Here is a 19442-nt window from a genome sequence, read left to right on the forward strand (position 1 = left end):
TGAAATACTATTTTGAATATTATTGACAATTAAATTGAATATGAATGAATATTCAGTTGAATGTTATTATTCAAATATTGACTCAATATGTCTTGGCATCCCATCTTTGCGTGAGAACTGTTCTGTAACAACAATAATATAAAAAAGTCAAAAGCTGTATTTCATAGAAAAGCCTGATGGTTTAAGTAAACGCATAGTTGCGATTTATTGTAAGTAAAGGTATACTGGGGCCTGCTGTGCCTATTTTCTACCTTTGACCTTCTTGCTTCCTCTCTGTCCATTTATTCCTTGCCTACAATCCTCATTCTAAAATTATGAGGCGGAAGGGAGGACTGCTGTCTTGTTTTAAAAGCTGTCTGCCATTGCAGTGCCTTCCTGCATTCCTCCATGTAAGGAATTTCTCCCAATGGTATATACCTGTCTGAGTTTAGAAGGAGACAAATGGCGGTGTCAAACTGATTATTTATAAACAATGCAACTTAAAGCCGTACTTGGAGCTATTTGATGGTGCTTGCTGTAGCACGCCTAAGTATTTACCAGTCAGCCACATCAGAAGCTGGCTGGTGTGGCTTGCAGTCCCAAGGCACCTGAAACATCCAAGTTTCTTTGCCATGGGAACCAGGTAGACAATAATACCTATAGATTAAGAATATGGATCCTTTGAAAGGGCAGCTTTATGAGTTCATGAATCTTAAAAAAAATCCTGTTATCTCTAGCTCAGCTGTGTCAGTCATCAGGAAACTTTTTAAGTTATTCTAAGGTACACTTTTCAGTGTGATCCTTACCTTTCCTTGTGAAAGAACACAAAAGATGCGAAGTAGGAAGGTGGTAAAAATACTTTTGCATGTTGTCAGCTGAAAGAGACTCAAAGTGTATGTCAAGGAAATGATAGCTCCAAATAAATGTAAGGAACTGTCCTGTTCTCCTTCAGCCCTTGCTTGCTGCATCATGAAAGTCCTACTGGTATGCAGATTATGCACTGTAGTTTTTCCACTGTTGCTTGTGTTTTATCACCTAACGCTGTGCTTCAGCTAGCAAAATCGAGATGCTGAACTTTGCTTGCTAAGTTGTGTTTTGTTTCCAGTGTCACATCCATAATTAAATATATTTACGTTCAATTCTATAGATGAAGATATTGGGATCCGCCAGTACTATGACAAGAAAGAACCAGGTAAAATATAAATAACCATAACTAAAACTAAACAAAACTTCCAGATGTTCAATCTTTGGCACCAACTGCTTGGCTCTGAAAAATGCAACTTTGAATTTCTTAATCATAGAATCATAGAACGCTTTGGGATGGAAGGGACCTTTAAAGGTCATCTCATCCAGCCCCCCTGCAACTGGCAGGGACATCTCCAACTGGATCAGGTTGCTCAGAGCCCCATCCAGCCTGGCCTTGAATGTTTCCAGGGATGGGGCATCTACCACCTGTCTGGACAACCTGTTCCAGTGTTTCACCACCCTCATCGCGAAAAATTTTTTTCCTTGTGTTATTCTTGTTAATATATGCCTCTGTATTTCTATAGAGTAAGGAAGCACAGAAAGAGATTCTCTCTCCTAAGTTACATCAGAGTATTTAAAAAGCTTTTTATTCCACAGAAGAAAAAAACTGGAGAAACACTTACATAAAAACAACCTTTATGTCATTAGAAACCTCAGAGGGATTTTATACGCTAAATTCTCATACTTTATATTATATTTTATATTCTGTTCAGCCCTTTCACCTGCTGCAGGATACCAAAGCGCCGTGGTACCGTCCCCGCGAGGCCGGTGCGGCCGCGGGCTCGGGCAGCCGGACGCTGGCCGCGGGCTGGGTGTCTGCTGCAATCCCAGCAGAGGGCATCGTGAACGCGCGGCAGCGCCAGCCCCGGCCTCCGCATCCCTGCCTGCTGTCTGCCGCGGCCATTGCAGAGTGAAAGATCAATTTTCTTTATCTGATTAATCCTGTTAATCCTAGAAGTTTCACGATGGGCCAAAAGGTCTGTTCGGCTAGAGTTGCTTCCTCGTTGCGGCCAGGTTAGAGCGGAGGCTTGTGCGGGCATCCCGTGGGCTGAGTTTCGTGGTTAATACGCTGTCTCCATGGCTCTGCTGACAGACTGACTCAGCTTCTCTTCTGGGTTCAGTTGCATCTCACTTCGCTATCTGATGAGATTGGAGGCTCGGTAACGCCGGCCCACCTGTTGGGCTGCATAAGCCTTTCTTTCACTGCAAATTTAAGATATCTGCCTTACAAGGTGAAAACATTGGGGCTGTCTTAATTTTTTGTAAATTTCCGTGTTTTATCAAACTGTATGTATCTTCTCTCTAATATTAATATTTGCTGACAGCAGTCGTAAGGATTATCATTCATCTTTTCATCCTTTCTTTCCTTTAGCATCTCAGATGAAGCATGGTTACTTAGAAGAGAAGCAAAAGCTAGCAGAATGTAAGGACATTTTCTGAGTTTCTTGTTACAGTAAGACCAAATTATTAATTTGGATTGGCGATGCCCCTGGAAAAGCATTAAAATAACCTCAGACTGCTTCCAGTGTAGCTTTCTGCACGTGCCATCTAAGACAGACGGTCACAGAACTACACAGCACAAAACAGTTGAAAAATTGTAATTGCTCCTTCCTGGTATATTTGCAATCTGGTTTTTTTCTGTGTCACTAAACATGGTAGTGTGTATTGCTTCTCGAATCCATTATCAAGAGGAACCACAAAAATAATCACAATCCAGATTTTTCCTTATGAAATTTACTCAGGAGATGAGCAATAAACATTTTGCCAATCAGTTCTTGAACTGAAATACCAACTGCCTCAAAACTGAAAATTAGACCTAAAATACTTTTCAGCCAAAGTCAAATTCCAGGTTAATGATCAGCGGCCTTCATAGAACACTTTTAGCTTTGAAACACTTACACTGTTCCTGCATTATCTGATTAAAAGCAATTTCAGTTTATGGTATCACACAGCAGTACTGTGACAGTTAAAGATTTTTTTATATTAGTACAACTTTTCTTTAGCTCAAGTTTTACAACTCCTGCATAGGTATTATTGCTCAGAGCATTCATTAATGTTCAAGCATTATTACATGACAACTCTGAAAAATCTAATTGATTTTTAGACAACTTCACAAAGTAATATGTATGCTGTAAGAATTGCCTTAACATTTTATCTCATCATAATGAAAATTCATGTGGAATTGTGCACGCGTTTGAAGGCAAAATGTGTTCCGGAAGGATAAGTTATTTGCAACACTGTAAGGTGTGTTTTGAGCAGGTTGAAGCCCCGCTGGGGATGGGTATAAAGGTGCACACAGCCATGTGGTAAATCTACACCCGCTGTGGAGGGTTGTGTGTCAGTCAGAATCAATACAGCTCTGTAAAGGTGGGGAGGTGAGAAGGGGTTATAAGTAGGGAGGAGCATAATGGATTTACATGCCTTGTGCTCTGCGTAGCATTATCTTCCAGGTGCTGCCCGTATGAAAAGAGAAGCAGGCCCAGATAAACCCCGTTATACAGAAGCCCCGACTGTTATGTTTTATGCGTGTAACAGGCAAAAGGAACACAAGCTACTGTACCTTGTTGCTGTAAATATAGGGGTGGCCTAGGCACAAAGCACTGTATAGCACATTTCTTAAAGAGGAGCACTGGGTGACTTCACAGCTGCTGATTTGTATATATAGTTTGGTATCTGTACAGACAATTTCCCATTTTGCCTATGTGGATAAATATTCCAGTATTTATGAAGGCACCCATTGAAAGTGTGATCTTACGTGCCTAATTAATATTATCATAACAGTTCCACTAACACTGGCTTCAGTCCAATAAAATACAAAGAGAAGTTATATGTTGGTGTGCTCTTTTGTTGATATATGAAATCCTTCATTTTTTCACTCTATAGCACTTCTATTGTAAACTCCTTTTTGCAGGGAGGTTTAAACACAACTGTTAAGTCATTCAATCTGGAAGTTGGCATACAAACTGACAGCTTAGAGCTCAAAACTTTTCATCAGGTTTCCTTTAAATAGGCTAGATTTTAAAAAGTCAACATGTTCTAGTTTCTCATGGTTTTTGTATACTTATGAACAGAAAACTGCTCACTTTTAAATGATGAAATTTCACAAGTTGTTAGAGCCTGATTCGTAGCCATGAAACAAGCCAATTACTATCAACTCCAGAGAAAGCTTTACCTCCTGGTTTCAGGATTAATGTATTAGGCCAGAATTTTCACAATAGTTTGCTGAACATTAACAAATTTGTTGAAGCACTGTAGCAGTCATGTAGTTTCTTGTTTGCTTGACTTGGCAGATTCTTCAGACCAAATTTTCAAGAATAAATCCTATAAATAACTATACTCCATAATATAAGTTATGGCGTTCACAATTACCTGTTGTAAATACCTCTATATATGCATATATTCATGCATATATATTTTGCAGACACGTTAGTGCCTGCTTTTTGAAATTAGGCAATGAAATGCTAGTTCAAAAGAATAGTATCTGTTTAGGATTTGATAACTTGAGTCTGAGTTAACATACTGAATGTCAGATGCTTTCTCATTGCAAGTTCTTAGCAGCTGGGTACAATATTACATCCTAAGAGCTTTGTACGCAATTGCCATGGTGAAGTCATGGTCAGTGTGGATATTTCATGCTAACTGTTTCTATGACAGAGCCTTTCAAAAGGATATCATTTGACAATACAAACCAATAGAAACCATAGCCGTTTCCTTCCAATTATAGGTAAGTGTTACATTTAAGGTAACTCCTAGAAATCGTAGTTTTGTGTTTCCACAGAAAAGGAAGCTCAACTTGAAGAAAGTTGGTTTTTGTTTTTTTTTTTATTATTATTATATATAAATGTATGCTTGTGTACGCACATGCGCGCACACACATATATGTATATATGCACACACATATATGTACAGTCGCCTATATTTACACATTTCTCTATCTTCTGGGTTTTTTTACTTTTATTTGCCAGCTCGAGATTATCCTTGGATACTGAAAAACAAGCGACCAGACAAACTGCGAGATACACTCAAAGAGGTTGAGGTATGTTTCAGAAAGTTTCAAGTACAGCAACATATAATCTGGTTTTCAAGCCTCTTTCAACAGCTTTAATTTTCATAAAGATCCAACTCTCCCAGTGATCATAAATGTGCTTTTGTCTGGCAGGCTGTTCTAAAACAGCTGCATCTTTGTGTGGCATGCTTCATCTATAAACTTTAAAATCAGAAGTATGTTAACTGATAGTGACAACGTGTACTGCCAACTCCACTCTCTGTTTTCTGTTGTCCTTTAGGACTTAATGCAAAACAGTCAATGTATGCTGAGCAAATGGAAGAACAAACATATCTGTCAGGTAAAATGTTTTGACAAGCTCTTGCAATGTTTAGTCAGTGGAGCCGAACAGCCATTCAGTGATTGATGCAATAGTGTTAAAATGTTAACTAACACAGAAAATCACTGTTGTTTGTTGTTTTTTTTTTTAATGTATGGGCTCTTATTACCTAGATTGTGTTTATTTAAATTTCTAACCTGAAATAGATGCTACAAAACAAAAATCAGTTTTTTATCAACAAGAAAAATTACATTAAAGGGCCCTGATTCTGTGAGATTATTGTTGTTATTATTTGGGGAAACTGAAAGCATCCTATACCTCAAAACAGCAGGCTAAGGGAGCAGTTAAAATATATAGACAGGTCTGGAATCTATGTTATATTACATTTTTATATCTTAATTATTTGTGCGTCTGTCACAAATCTTTTTACTTTGTGCTTGTGTAATATGGGAGGGAAGCTAACTAAACCCGCCAAATCATTAATCAAGTTATGGAACAAAAGATATTGTGATATGTGGCACACATGTAGCTATGTTCTCTGTCTATGTAAGCTCCACATATTGCATACGAGAAACAGCTTTTCACATCCTCGTTAACATAGAACAGTAAGATAGTGGGAGATCTGAACAAGACACGTACTCTAGCTCCTTAATTGTGAGCTTGTTCTGAAAAAACTTATGTAATGTATTTTATAAGTTTCTGTGGTCTTCATTGTTTGTGAGGAATGTGCATCATATTTGAAGCTGCTTTGACATGGGAAATACTTGTAAATATTACTAATACTGTTTCTAAAAAGAAATTTTGTGTTCTAACTTTTATGCTTTTTCAGATTCATAATTTTTTTCTTCTAATTCAAGTAGTTCCAAATGTGTGTCAGCAGGATGAATATTAAATATTCCAACATTATACAGCTGCAATTCCAGAAATCTCTATAAGAATAGCAAAATTTTTAAATACCTGACATGCCAAATAGTATATAGTCTTTTTGTATCAATAATAAAGATATCATTGTCTAAGCTACATTCGGCTGTCAGATCTTATCGCTAGTAAATGTATATCATTTGTGTACAGATTACATAGTATATATCTGTGAATGTTAATCCTCTAGAACTGATTTAAATATTAATTGTATGCTAATTTAGAGGACTCCTTTTTTTCTGTTATTATTGTTCTGATTAGGAAAGGAATTTGGTTAAGAAATACTGAGTCAATTAGCCATGAATCTATTAATCTGCTTCCCAGTTTGCTGTCTCTTCATTTGCTTTTCCTGTCTATTCTCCCTCTATCATTTTCCTTCCTCTCCCATCTATCTGCATCCATCTGCATTCCTTACTAATACATACATTGGAACAATGAACTTCTTGCCAAAATTTGATCATCCTGCCTTTATATTATAACACCTTTGGTTGACTACCAATTCTGTATAAAACTTTTTTTTTTTTTGACTTAGCATCCTCTCAGTAGTTTCAGGCTTACACGAACAAAAAGCAGACAAATACAATTTTACTTATTTCTTGTACAAGATGGGAAAGAAAAGAGATGGATGTTTTTATCTTAGTATATTAGGTCTGGCTCTATATGATTGAATCATGTAAAGGGGTGGCTTGATAAATTGAATATTTTTTTAGGGTTTTTACATGGCTTGTATAGCCAGAGTTAAAGTCACAGATAAAAATCATAGTCATTTCTCTGTCCTTAAATTCTGCTTTTGGTTTCTTAATCACAAAACAAAATGGTTTTTTATATAATAATGGCTGATAATTGAAGTCTCCAACAGGGTTTAGAATGTTCTGCCAAAACAATTGTCTTATTCCACTTTCTGTCTTCCTGAAAATATAAGTTCTCCAACAAATGAAAATAAAACAGAGAAAAATGAATACTTTGGGAGAGTCTAGAACAGAAAAGCTGTCTTCTATCAATTTTTATGTCAAACAATTTGGTTTTCTGCTGCTCAGCTGTCTTTGAGCATTTTGCAGGAATATCTGGACTCTCCCTTTTTGATACAAATGTTCTGAAGCTTCTGGAAAAGATGTTGTACATTTATTTTTTTAGTTCTAAGTAGGAGACTAATTAACTGTTTCAGCAGAAAGTGCTTATCACATAATGGTGCGACCTGCTGTATTCACATGTTATTTTGGATGGATACCAGAGCAGCTGCTAGTGGAAAAAAGAAGAGTCCATGTTTGCATTAACTTTCAAGTGTAATAGAAAGCAACATGTCAGACAAACAGCATGGAGAGGATGTAGTGAATTACCCTGACTGTCATAATTTTCAGTGATTTGGGCTAAAATTGAGTATATGGTTTAATTATAGTATCTTTTTTTTTTAGCTCTTTGTTTTTAGTAGCAATACAGTGACAAATAAATTCATTTATAGAAATTAAAATATTTAATTCAACAGTCATCACGTTTTTCAATAAATGTTCTATATATTTCAGTCTGCCATATCTTTAGCTGAACCAGGAAGAGTTCCCTTTGTGTTGTAATAACAATGTGCTATCCAAAAACTCAATGGCTGTTGTACCTTTAGCAAGACAGAACAAATGGGAAAAAATCTGAAAGGTGATACAATGATAACAAGACTATCCTTTAGAGGTAGTATGATTTCCCTCAGATTTTGTGAAAAACAAGCAAAGGACTGCTGCTAGTGTGCCTTCTGGAACCTAAACGTCACTATTCCTCATCCCTCACTGCTTCCTCCAGCACTGCCAGCTTCCAGCTAGCCCACAGGCAAAAATTGGGGGCTATAAATTTAAACATGCATCTGCTAAAAATAAGTGTGCTGTTATGTTAACCGTTTGTGTGCAAATGACCAATTAGACTTCATGCGTATGCCTCAATGAAAAATCTAGTTAGTTTGCATGCAGATTATCTTGCCCATTGTATGAATGTATTTCTCAAAATTGGATCTTCTATATGAGTTTGCCTAAAACTACTATAATGCTGGCCCAGGTTTCTACTTTTCTTAATCTTTCATTTTATGCACCAAAATTTCTCCCATTACTTTTTTTTATGCAATCAATGCATTAGAAGTTTCATATTTACTTCCTTGTCCATTGCCAAAAAAATCCATTGACCTTTATTTTTGCGGTCCTAAGTACACATTCTAGTACTGCTTAGAGCTTCCGAAATAAATGATGTGCCAGTTCATGTAAACATAACCTAGACTGTACAGGGATTTTTGTCAAGGAGCTTGCTCTCCTATTTAAAAGAGCTTAGTTGAGCCCTAAAGGACCAAGGTCTTGTCTTCAGCTCTATTCCTACTTGTTCCAATAGGATCTGAATGCACACCATCTCTGTATGGTACTTCTGAACGCCAACTTTGATGACCTGTGATGAGTTGCTGAAATAATCCTGTAATCTTCAGTTAGTTGGTGTCAAAGGAAAATAAATAGACCATAAAAGAAGGATGATGGAAAAAAAGACAAGAAGTCTTTACAATAAGATGCCACTGTATTGTTTATAATTAAACAAACAATTTACTCCTTGGCTTTCCCTGCCGAGGAGTAATAATCTAGGGAATTAGTTTTATCAATATTGTTGAGTTTACTCAACTCAGCTCTGGCTGCTTCCTTTCCTCTTGGTCTCCTTCTCTCATTCTTTGGAATGCTTTTAAGTTTTGCCACAAAATCAGGAAATCAATCCTATGAAATGATACCATTGGTTCAGGTTTGGTTTCACAATATAAGGTAGTAAAAATTAATGAGATCTAGCTGAAACATTTGATTTCCAACTTTTTTTAGTTTTACATTTGCATTACGATGTAGAATTAAACACATGCCAACACTGAGTTATTTTATTGTATGAAAGCCAAACACTAGCTGTGAATCATATCTGTTACCTGCTAATGAAAAAGATGTATATATTCCTTGCTAAATTACTTTGATTTGATTTAATTTGATTTGTGTTGCAATTTACATATGTATATGACTGGTTTTTATGTTACCATCATTGACATACTTAGAACTGGATTCTGAATTGAGATACACAGCAATATTTGCTGACATGGCTTGTTACATCAGCTACAATGCCCATAAGCAAGCTGATTTAGCAAGATATGTGGTGACATACAGTAGCACATCCGATACCAAAATCAAGACATTCTGGCTGGAATACATGAGAAGCTAGTACCCATCACCAGTTACTAAGAGGAACACTGCCCTCATATTAAATTCTTTTGGTTGCTTTTGATCACAGCCATTAATGTGTTCTGTGGTTTTAGAGATTTGAGCTAGAAGTACAAATGCATTGATTATTGTGAAACAGCAACATGTAACAACAATAACTTCATCTGTAATAAGGCATGCAACAGAGTAATTACGGTAGGGTGGCTAAGAAAGCAATCTGGAATGAAGAGGTGGGGAAAAACCCTGGGAACCTGCTTGAACAAGAAATGCTTTGCAATTCTCTTCTCCTTTTGCATATTACTTTGTCGGTTGGGCTCTGTAAGGGAAAACAGTTTGCAGCAATATTTTTTACAGGCATATTTTCCTTCTCTTCCAATTTTAATCAGATAGAAGCAAATCCTGGCTTTGCTCTGCAGGTATCTTTTTAGGTAGAAGGGCTGATAAGCAGCTAAGCTGCATGAATGAGGAGTCAAGGGCTAAGGCTTCTGAGGATAAAGGAATCCACTTAAGTACATGCTTAAGTTCTACTAAAGTCCCTGAGTCGTGAGCCTGTACTTAAGTCCTTTGCTTAATAAAAAGTAACTCAAATACATATTGGAGCACTTTGCTATTGGGGAAGGGAAGGGCTAAGTCTTCCCCTGGGTATCCTCTGCTCCTTCTTATGTCTTTCTTGCTCGTTGGAGAACCATTTTTGTCACACAAAGTGCCTAATTCCTTCTATCAAAGTCTCCACATTCAAATCCTCACTAACACAGAAGTTAAGTCGCCCTTCCTTCCCAGCAGGCAGAATGACCAAATGCCCAAACATTTTACTCAGGCTACATTCAAGTACAAAGCCTATGCCTGTTTTTCCAATAGGTATGAAGTCATGCTTTCATATTTTGTTTAGGAACACCTTGAGACTGTTAAACCTGTAGAGGTGTCTCTTCTGATTTCTATTTTTCACATTGCAGTACTTCAGTCTGAAAAATTTGTGATGTATTTCATTATTGTGAGCTTCTTTCCCTAATCTGATATCTGTTAGATGGAATGACTTCGTGCCTTGTGTAAATAATGCCTGTTATGTTCGCTTTTATTCTTTAGCAATGATGGGCAATTCCTTTGAGCAGTGCTTTTTGGAGTTGGATCACTGTATCTGTGTTCAAGTCAAGTTTGCAGTCTTCCCCATTTGCTTTATATTCATTCGTGCTTATGACTGGACTGCTCCCATCCACCAAAATACGAGCTTAACTATGCAAGCTTATGTATAACAGCACCTAAATCTTATTATCATGTAACAGTCTTTGCATAGACTACACAGTGAGTAAGGAATTGAAATAGTGAAGTTTCAATTCCAGGACACAAATATTTTATCTTTTGCAGAATATTTTTGATGAAAGATAATATAGAATCGTAGAATCATTTAGGTTGGAAAAGACCCTTAAGATCATCAAGTCCAACGGTTAACCTAACACTGCCAAGTCCACCGCTAAACCATGTACCTAAGCGCCAGATCTACATGTCTTTTAAATACCTCCGGGGCTAGTGACTCAAGACTTCCCCACTTTATTTAAACACCTGCTTGTAGTTCATGGTAAAGTTTAAGAACTATTTTTAAAAAAGCCCCCATTCTAATCCAAAGGATTTTTAAAGGGAGGTGGAAGAAAGACTGACCTTACATGGCCTTATAGTGTGTAAGGTCTCTTATTTACTTCTTAAATTTAGACTGTAAAGTTCCTAGAGGGAAGGACTTAAACCTGTGGAGCACAGGCATATTACCAACCATGGTAAGTTACTATAGCAAAAATTTGTTAAATTAAGATTTAAGTTTTGCCCAAATATCTCAAAATTCTGTGGAGAATAATGGGAAAGAATGTTTTACTGTAAAAATAAAGGAGGAGGGAGCACAATGGGAGAAACAATAAAAGCTGTGGAAATGATGCTATTTTTACCTACTTTCTGTCATTCTATTATGCCATACTGATAGCATAGAGAGATCCCTGCAATATTGAAAATACACATCATTGGTTTAATGACTAGTTTCATAGATGTAAAGCAAAGCACACCCATTAACACAATATTTTGCATTTATATAAATGTCTTGGCATCATACACTGGAGCAGTTTTCATAGATTTCTATTCTAGCTTTGTAACAGGTGTGATTTATATCATTACCAGGAAACAAACATAGAGGCATAAAGTGAATGTACACCCCGAAACATTTAAGAGAGAAAGAATCCTAACCTTGTTGCTCTCAAACCAAGAGTTTGCAAGCATGTCTCTGTACAGTGTATTGAATGGACATATTAGGTGTCAGCAGAATGACAAGCACGTGGCCTCATTCAATAATGCAGTCATTCAAGGTCACTGACCGTCTACAGATCAAAACACATTTTCTCCTGTGTTTTGCCTCTCCTCTTCACCTGGATGGGTGGTATATATCCCTACTCTTCAGGGAAACCTAGAGGCTACAAACAGACTTCTGATTCACTTAGCTTATTCTCCCAGGTTAACTCCAGGATGCTCTTCTCGCTCCCGGCAAGGAACAGAAGCATGGGAGCAACCTACCATTACAGTAACATTTTCTGAGGGAAGAACATAGCTCCCAAGCCAAAGGCGTTGTGGAAGACACAAGTTGGAGAGTTTGTTTATATGACTGCACCAGCTCTCTTGTTGGCACATAACACTGAAGGATTTGGGGTGTTTTCTCTGGCAGGCTGATACTCATTCAGTAATTTAGACCTGGTCTTTCTGGAGTATTTATGTAATTTTCCTTGATCATTGCTTACATCGTAGTTTGTCAACTTCTGCGTTTCAACCCTCACTTTTTCAACTAGGTTCTTTGGACAATTATAGCTAACCATAGTCAAACCTTGCTGGACTTAACATTATCAAGTTGGAAATAAATTGTGATTTTATCTAATCTAACTTCAACGTAAGGATAAATTGAAGTTTTGAAAGATTGTAGTAAAAGCTGCATGAGTGTAACTGTGTCTAACATTTTTACTAGGACAAAACCCTAAAGGACATCTGTCAGGACAGGGAATATTGAAATATTGGCTATGTATATTTATCAGACGAATGCATGATTAGACTTTGACAGGATGGGAAATGATCATTTGTTCTTAACAAATTCATTTCACATCACAGGTATTTTTTGTTTCTATTTCAGACATCACTAGAATTTCTTGTCAAGCTACTGTGAACTGACAGGAAGATAGATTGGAAAAATATTGGTTAAAGATATTAGTCAGGGCAAGAAGGTAATTTATTTAAATATGCTTGTCCCGTTCTTTGCTACAGAGAGCACAGAGCTATAGTACTATAGCAAAATATGTATAACTGAGAATTTTCATAACTAAATTATTGGGAGCAGAGCATTGCGCAAGAGGCAAGCTCAATTAGATCACTACATTCCTGTCCCCAGTACTTTTTATTTATTGTACAATCCAGTAGGTCTCACTGCACGGAAGTTTGCCTGGTGTTTATGTACCAGTGTGTTGTACTAAAAAGTATGCAACCATGTTTGTCTCACAGCTCTAGTATAGAACAAACAGGGATTTTTATGCCAAATCCTACTACAAGAGCAAGTATTTCTCTAGTAGTAAGTTTTATAACAGCACAGAGATTTCTTTAAAAATCTGCTGTTAGGTAGAAGTAAGAGCTGGAATCCCAGATTTCTGGCCTTTGGTGAGCCCTCTGTATGTTTCTGCAACGGTCTTTCCACTGAGGATTCCTTTGGCAGAAAAGAAAGTTTAGGGCTAGTACAGCCTCTGCTGAACGAATTATGACCTTTTTTTTTTTTTTTTCCTTTTTTAACTGATTAGAGGGAGATGAACCTAGCTACCAATATGAGTCCTTCAGAACTGCTGCCATGTAGCAGGAATGAGAGCTGGCCTGAAACTTTAACTTACACACTGAGGTCATCTAGTCTAGCAGCTTGCAGGATCAGAGGTGACTGGAAGATGAATTAAAATACACTTGTGTTTTCAGTACTGCATGTGAAGATCAAAGTCACAGTAGTGATTTTTTTCACTGTTTTTACATCAAGGTTTCTGTAGAACCCAAGTTTGGCAATGAGTTAAACAACTAATACAGTAAGAAATTTTTTTTTATAAACCCCTGACTTTATCTTTTACCAAGTTATTAAGAAAACAATATCTCTCTAATAAAGCTTTTCATATACTCCTGCTACTGGAGTAGCTTGGCAAAGTGAGGTCAACTCACAATGGAGGAGGGAATTTTATGGGGTTTATTTTCTGAATTTCTTTGCTGTAATAGTTGCATTCAGAAAATATCCAAGTGTAATGGTTTAATTATGCAAAAAGAAGTGGTTTTCATAACTCCTCCCACTGAGGATTCTCTCTCTCATACAAGATATGGCATCAGAAGGAGCTGATGAGTACTGTGACTTACTCTTCAGATTATATGTACCATTTAATTAAGATTAATTAGGCAGAAAGATTCAGTTAACTCTGAAATAAGTCTCTGACTATTCTGTCCAATGGTTTAAATTCCTTCTTTCTAAGAGAGATATCTATAGCTTTATGCCAATGAGTATATGGATTTATTAGGAGCCCACAGCTATTGCTGTGGTAGGGAACCATTATTTAAATTAAACAATATATGAATGATCAGAAATAACAAGGAGAGCAAAAAGGTGCTGATTTTAATCTGTGATAATAATATAAAATTACATGAAGCCCAACTTTACATGTTTTTTCATGCAGGCTATGCAGTTATTTTATACAAAAAAAACCAGATCCATGGATGATAGAGTGATCAGCGTCATCCCTTATTCAGGACAGAATTTCTATCTCTGTTTTTAACAAACTAATTCAGTACGTTTTCTGCAAGATGTGGGGACTTAGTGTGCATCTTCTTCAAGTGTTCAGCAATTGTAATTCAGTGTACTCCTGTATAATTCAGTGTCGTATTACGCCTCTCCCTTTCATTGAAAAAGCTTTCAAAGTCATTATAAGACATCTTCACATCAACAATAAGTCTTTTTTGTAATTTTGAAAATTAGATTACTATGTAATGGACAGCTGCTAATATGTACCTTGGAACGTTTCACTTTATTAATGATTCTTGATGTCTTGTTTTCTCACTATTTGGATTTAGCTCCTCTTTCGCTCAGGTATATTGGTGTCCCTGAGCCTTTCTGGGCCACAGCTGGAGAAAGTGGTGATTGACAGGACCCTGGTGGGGAAGCTCATCTCCGACACCATCAGTGATGGTAATTACACCCACGTGCAAATCAATTGCCTACATTAACAATAGAGTAGAGAAACAGTATGTCAACAGGTAGACTAATTATTGCCACTGGGGACTTCAAACACAAGTAATTGCATGTAAAGCCATAGTTACAACCCTCAGGACTAAGAAGACTTAAGAATAATATTTAACATCAAAGTTTTCAGGCTTGTCAAATACTGAATGGGTTTCTAAAATTCAGTTTCTAACACATTTTAATCACTGTGCACACGCCATTTGAACTTGTCGTGTTTATTTCATAAGTGGGAAAATGGGACAGAACAAAACATTAGCCAACTGATTAATTACATGGGATAGGTATTATTGAAATATTTACATATTAGAAAGGGCTGGATAACATTAGTTACATGGAGGTGTTCAGATTTAATTTCTAGATTTCCAGAATCTCAGTATTGTTATTAACTATTGACTACTAAAAATGAAATTTTAGTTTAATGCAGAAGAAAACGTACAAAAACGTACTAGTTTTCAACAGCTTTATAGTACAACTACAGCTTTTTCAATGTGTCTCTACAGAGCTCCACTGAGAACCCAACCATGTGTCAGTATCTTGGCATCTGCATGATCAAGCATATGGAATCTCGGTGCGAGCCAAATTACATGTACATTATCTTCCAAATTCTTAAAAAGTAGACCCAAATTACATCCCTTTAATAAAAATATGTCCTAGAATTAGCTTTGATCTTTAATGATTTATTTTCTTCCATACCCAGGCGTCTATTGAATATTGGCCTGGTTATTTAAGAAAGCTGCAATACTGTGTCCCTCTGATCTTTTCTTATCAGTATTTGTAGTTTAGTCTTGAAAAATAACATTAATGTAACTATGTTAGTAGAATCTTTAGTATCAAAAAAATTAACCCTAACACCATTTTTAATCAACTAATTACACAGAGAGTGTAAAACACATTTAATGTCTTGACTCTCTTTTTTCACTCTTCACTTAAGTTACTAGATTACTAATTCTATCTCAGATTTTTCTGCCCTCTGTTTCCAGAGGGAGGATTTCATACTTTCAGGTGACAAAAAGTAGGAAAGTGTGAAAGCTAAGGTTATACCCAAACTGAAGTTTTATGTAGAACTTATTTAGAATACTGTCTTTTAAAAAAAAATCATAAATAATGAATATATAATTAAATTATACATATCTTGCCTTACATTGGCTTAATATATCATATAAATACAAATATTTTTTTAAAAAATACTGCTAACTAAAAACGCTTACAGCTAAAGCAATAATAAAGCAACAAATATGAAATATGTTTTCCTACAGTTATACCACTCAAACTGCTATAAATAATGTTATATAATGGTTTGTCCTTATTTTCACTTATTCAAGAATTTCTTAAATCTCCATGTTTGGTAATACTCATGTCTGAAGGTGAAACAGGACTGCTTCTATTCAGTAAAAGCGAAACCCGCAATACCTGTCATTGCAATATTTTGGCGGTTTTTTCAGGAAAACCAAAAGAAGATACTTTTGTTACCCATACAAATAGTGTTCAAAACACAAATTTTTATACTGAACTATCCTTACGTGAGAAAGATGACAGAATGTTGTCCTAGAATAATTTAACTTTAATCCAACATAACTGCAATTCTTTCCAAATCTAGGTTGGAATTGGGGTTGTGATAATAAAGTTGGCCAAAAGAAATTCGATATTTAATGCAAGATGTCTGTATAAAAATAATAGTTCTTATTTTAACAATTGTGTATATGTAGAAATGGATAATATTACAATCTGCAAAAATCACTTAGGAAATGTTGTAATTCTAACTCAGTAGCATACCCTCTTAACATTTGGAATAAAGGTCAGATTGTGTGCACAAAATACAGAATTAACATTGCATTTATAATTCTCCTGCCTCTAATAAAATCCTCCTGATTTTTATTATTTATAGGCAAATTAAAAAATAAATTTAATTAGAAATTATAGAAAAATGGCTTTCCTAAAAGAAAATAGTATTTCTCATTTTCTAAATTATTTTGTGGCACGGAGGTCTTGCAGTACCAGTAAATAGAATAGTAGTTGTAGCTGTAAACTACGCTGTGCCTGCCTTTTTAGGGTAATCTGACTCTGCAGCATATGGGTCCTCTCTGAATAATGGTCTAACTATGCCCATGGTTGCATTCATGTCAATCTGGTCTCCACTCCTGCCCCAGACAACCACAGATACTGAAAATCAAGGGATTGCTAGTCCTGTTCGCACCTGCACAGGTGAACAGGTGAAAACTTTGAATCCTGCTTTCCTTCCTTCAACCAAAATGAATTTCAGAAGCATCTGAGGTGTGCTGTAGGTCATCTTTAATGTTAACTGTGCCTGTTTGGGTATCAAAATATTTTAACTGTGTACATATTGAGGATATTATACCCCCTGGCTTTAAATTTTCATGTATGTTTAGGATCTCGGTTATAGCTTCTAACTCATCGTGTCAGATACTTTATCACCATTTCTTTTTTTTTTTTTCAAAAGCTAGTGTTAATGTTACATTTCAGAAGCAATTATTTGGCTTTAAACTTTACCCTTCAGCATTTGCGTACCAGATACTTCAGAACTGTGCCAGTACATGACTATTGGAAAATGAAACTGGTTGTAAATCAGACTATATCAAAGCAAAGCTGAGTAGCCAGTTTTCACTGCTTATATGTAAGGCTAAACTGTCGATCTACTTAAGGATATATAAAATACATTTAGGAATCTAGGATACTAGTCACAAATGCTCCTTTTTGTTTGTTTTCCAGGGGTTGTTCTGCAGGGGTTTGTTTGTTTGTTTGTTTTTAAATTCGGTTCCACTTGACATTTTCCTTTTAGCAGAGGTTTACTTTCTGAAAACAGCTTGCTAGCTTTACTTTAAACCTGATTCTCATTAACAGTTCTTCAGTGGTCTGGTACTAGTTACCCTGATGACTCACTTCTTTCTCAAACATCTCTTTAAATGTGGGCACTGCTTGAATAACTGGGTAACACTTGGGAAAAATCGTAGATACTATTGTCCAATTAATTCTCATTGTCAAATTAGTTATTCACACTTATATTCAACTATTTTGGTCCAGCATCCCCTTATGATAACAGCAGGGCTTCCACTGCACTTTTCCAGACTCCAAGGGAGTCTGTTCCATCTTGGTTACCTGTATTGTTTGGGTACCCCCATATGAAGCTTTCAACAAATTCATAACCCCTCTAAAGCATAATCCTGTATGTAACAGCCTCCTTGGTGTCTGCAGCAGCACCTGGAACCTTACAATGTCAAAATACCGGATACACCTCAGGTACTAATTTACATTTATCATCCTTAACACAAGCAATGCTGTATTAGGTGCATTTCCAAAATACTGGTGGATGTTACCGTAAGAAAAAAAATTGAAGGCTGAACCAACATGAAAATGAATGTGGAACATTCATGTAAAACATATATTTGAATGTAGTGGTAACTTGAGATGAGATAATTTATTCAGATTTAATTGGAGTACTCCCTAGGCTTTTTTTCTCATTTCCAAGAAGGTCCTGGCAGGAAGACACATTGATGTCTTTTAAGAGATTACAGAGGCTTCAGTGTAATGTTTAAGACACTGTCTTGAAAAAATTGCTTTTTGCAGTGTCTCAGTGGAGGGTTCAGTAATTTTTGTTACTAGAAACAGGTATTACAGTGGTGACAACTTTTATTTGTTTTTCAGCTGTTCTTACAGACAATTTCATCATCTTGTCATTTGAGGACCATAACCAGCTCTGCTTTATTCAGTTTACAAAGAAGACAGATTCTCCTGATGTAAACAAAAGACTGGAAAAACTCTCTTGTTTGGACTTTAAGGTATAGCTGTCAATGGTGACTGTAAATACTGCAGTAACTTTACATTATGAATCACTGGTACTTGCTGATAACATATAGCAGTATAAATTGGAAACCTTTTTATAACTGATCAGAACAGCTCAAATTCTAAAAACAACAGTTATTGAAAAATCAGAAAAAATTATATGGCATTCTGAGTTAATGAGTTAAAATACTGTGCCAAGAGGGATCCAATTTTCTACTGTATTTAGGCTAAGGGCTCAGACACACAGTTGAGTTACTCCTGCTTAACAGATTACCTTATGTCAGTTGAGCAGCAGTAACTGACCCTTTGCACATTCTCAGCATCTAACAAGCATGAAGCAAAACCTGTAATGGTAAACCTCAGTGTAAAAGGTTTAAGCTAATGTGTTTTACCTCTTGTTTGCTGTGGGCTAAAAATGCACGCATGGTCAATTACTATGGCTCAGCTGATAAACACGAACTCATGAAGTTATGATAATTCAGTCATCTGTCTGAGCTCCAAGACTGTTGTAATTCTTTGAAGAAATCTTAATTTTCCCTCTAGTTACAGTAATCATATTGTTGGGAGAGTTGGTTTTACAATTAAGCTGCTGAGGTAGGACTCAAGATAGAGAAGCTGAGTTTCTCACCACTGACAAACTATGTATATGACCTTAGGCAAGTGACTTGGTGCCTCTGTATCTCAATTCACTACTTACACAATGAAGATTAAAATACTCTGTTTTTCCAGCCCTTTATGTATGGGTGTGTCTATACCACAGTCACAGCAGTAGCTGAAAGGTAGTCTAGAGATAGCTGAGCTGGCTTTAAACTAGCCAGTTTGGATGTCAGTAGAAGCCAGCTCATCTCAAGCTGAATTACACTGTGTCTTGGATGTGTTGGGCTGTGTAGACGTAACTTATTTCGACCGTAAGGT

At 36.3% G+C, this 19442-nt stretch overlaps 1 protein-coding gene across 1 annotated transcript in view; it reads left to right on the top strand.

Annotated features, from left to right (window-relative positions):
* WDPCP (WD repeat containing planar cell polarity effector) overlaps positions 1-19442 on the top strand; it is a gene marked incomplete at both ends in the record, with an annotated part of 101616 nt that overhangs the window by 668 nt on the left and 81506 nt on the right. The window contains 6 exon segments of the mRNA XM_082306190.1: positions 1127-1171; positions 2378-2428; positions 4971-5041; positions 5292-5351; positions 14561-14675; positions 18390-18523. Of these exon segments, the coding sequence (XP_082162316.1) occupies positions 1127-1171; positions 2378-2428; positions 4971-5041; positions 5292-5351; positions 14561-14675; positions 18390-18523 (476 nt within the window).

Source organism: Platalea leucorodia (genome assembly GCF_965183815.1).
Source record: "Platalea leucorodia genome assembly, chromosome: 3".
NCBI lineage: Eukaryota > Metazoa > Chordata > Aves > Pelecaniformes > Threskiornithidae > Platalea > Platalea leucorodia.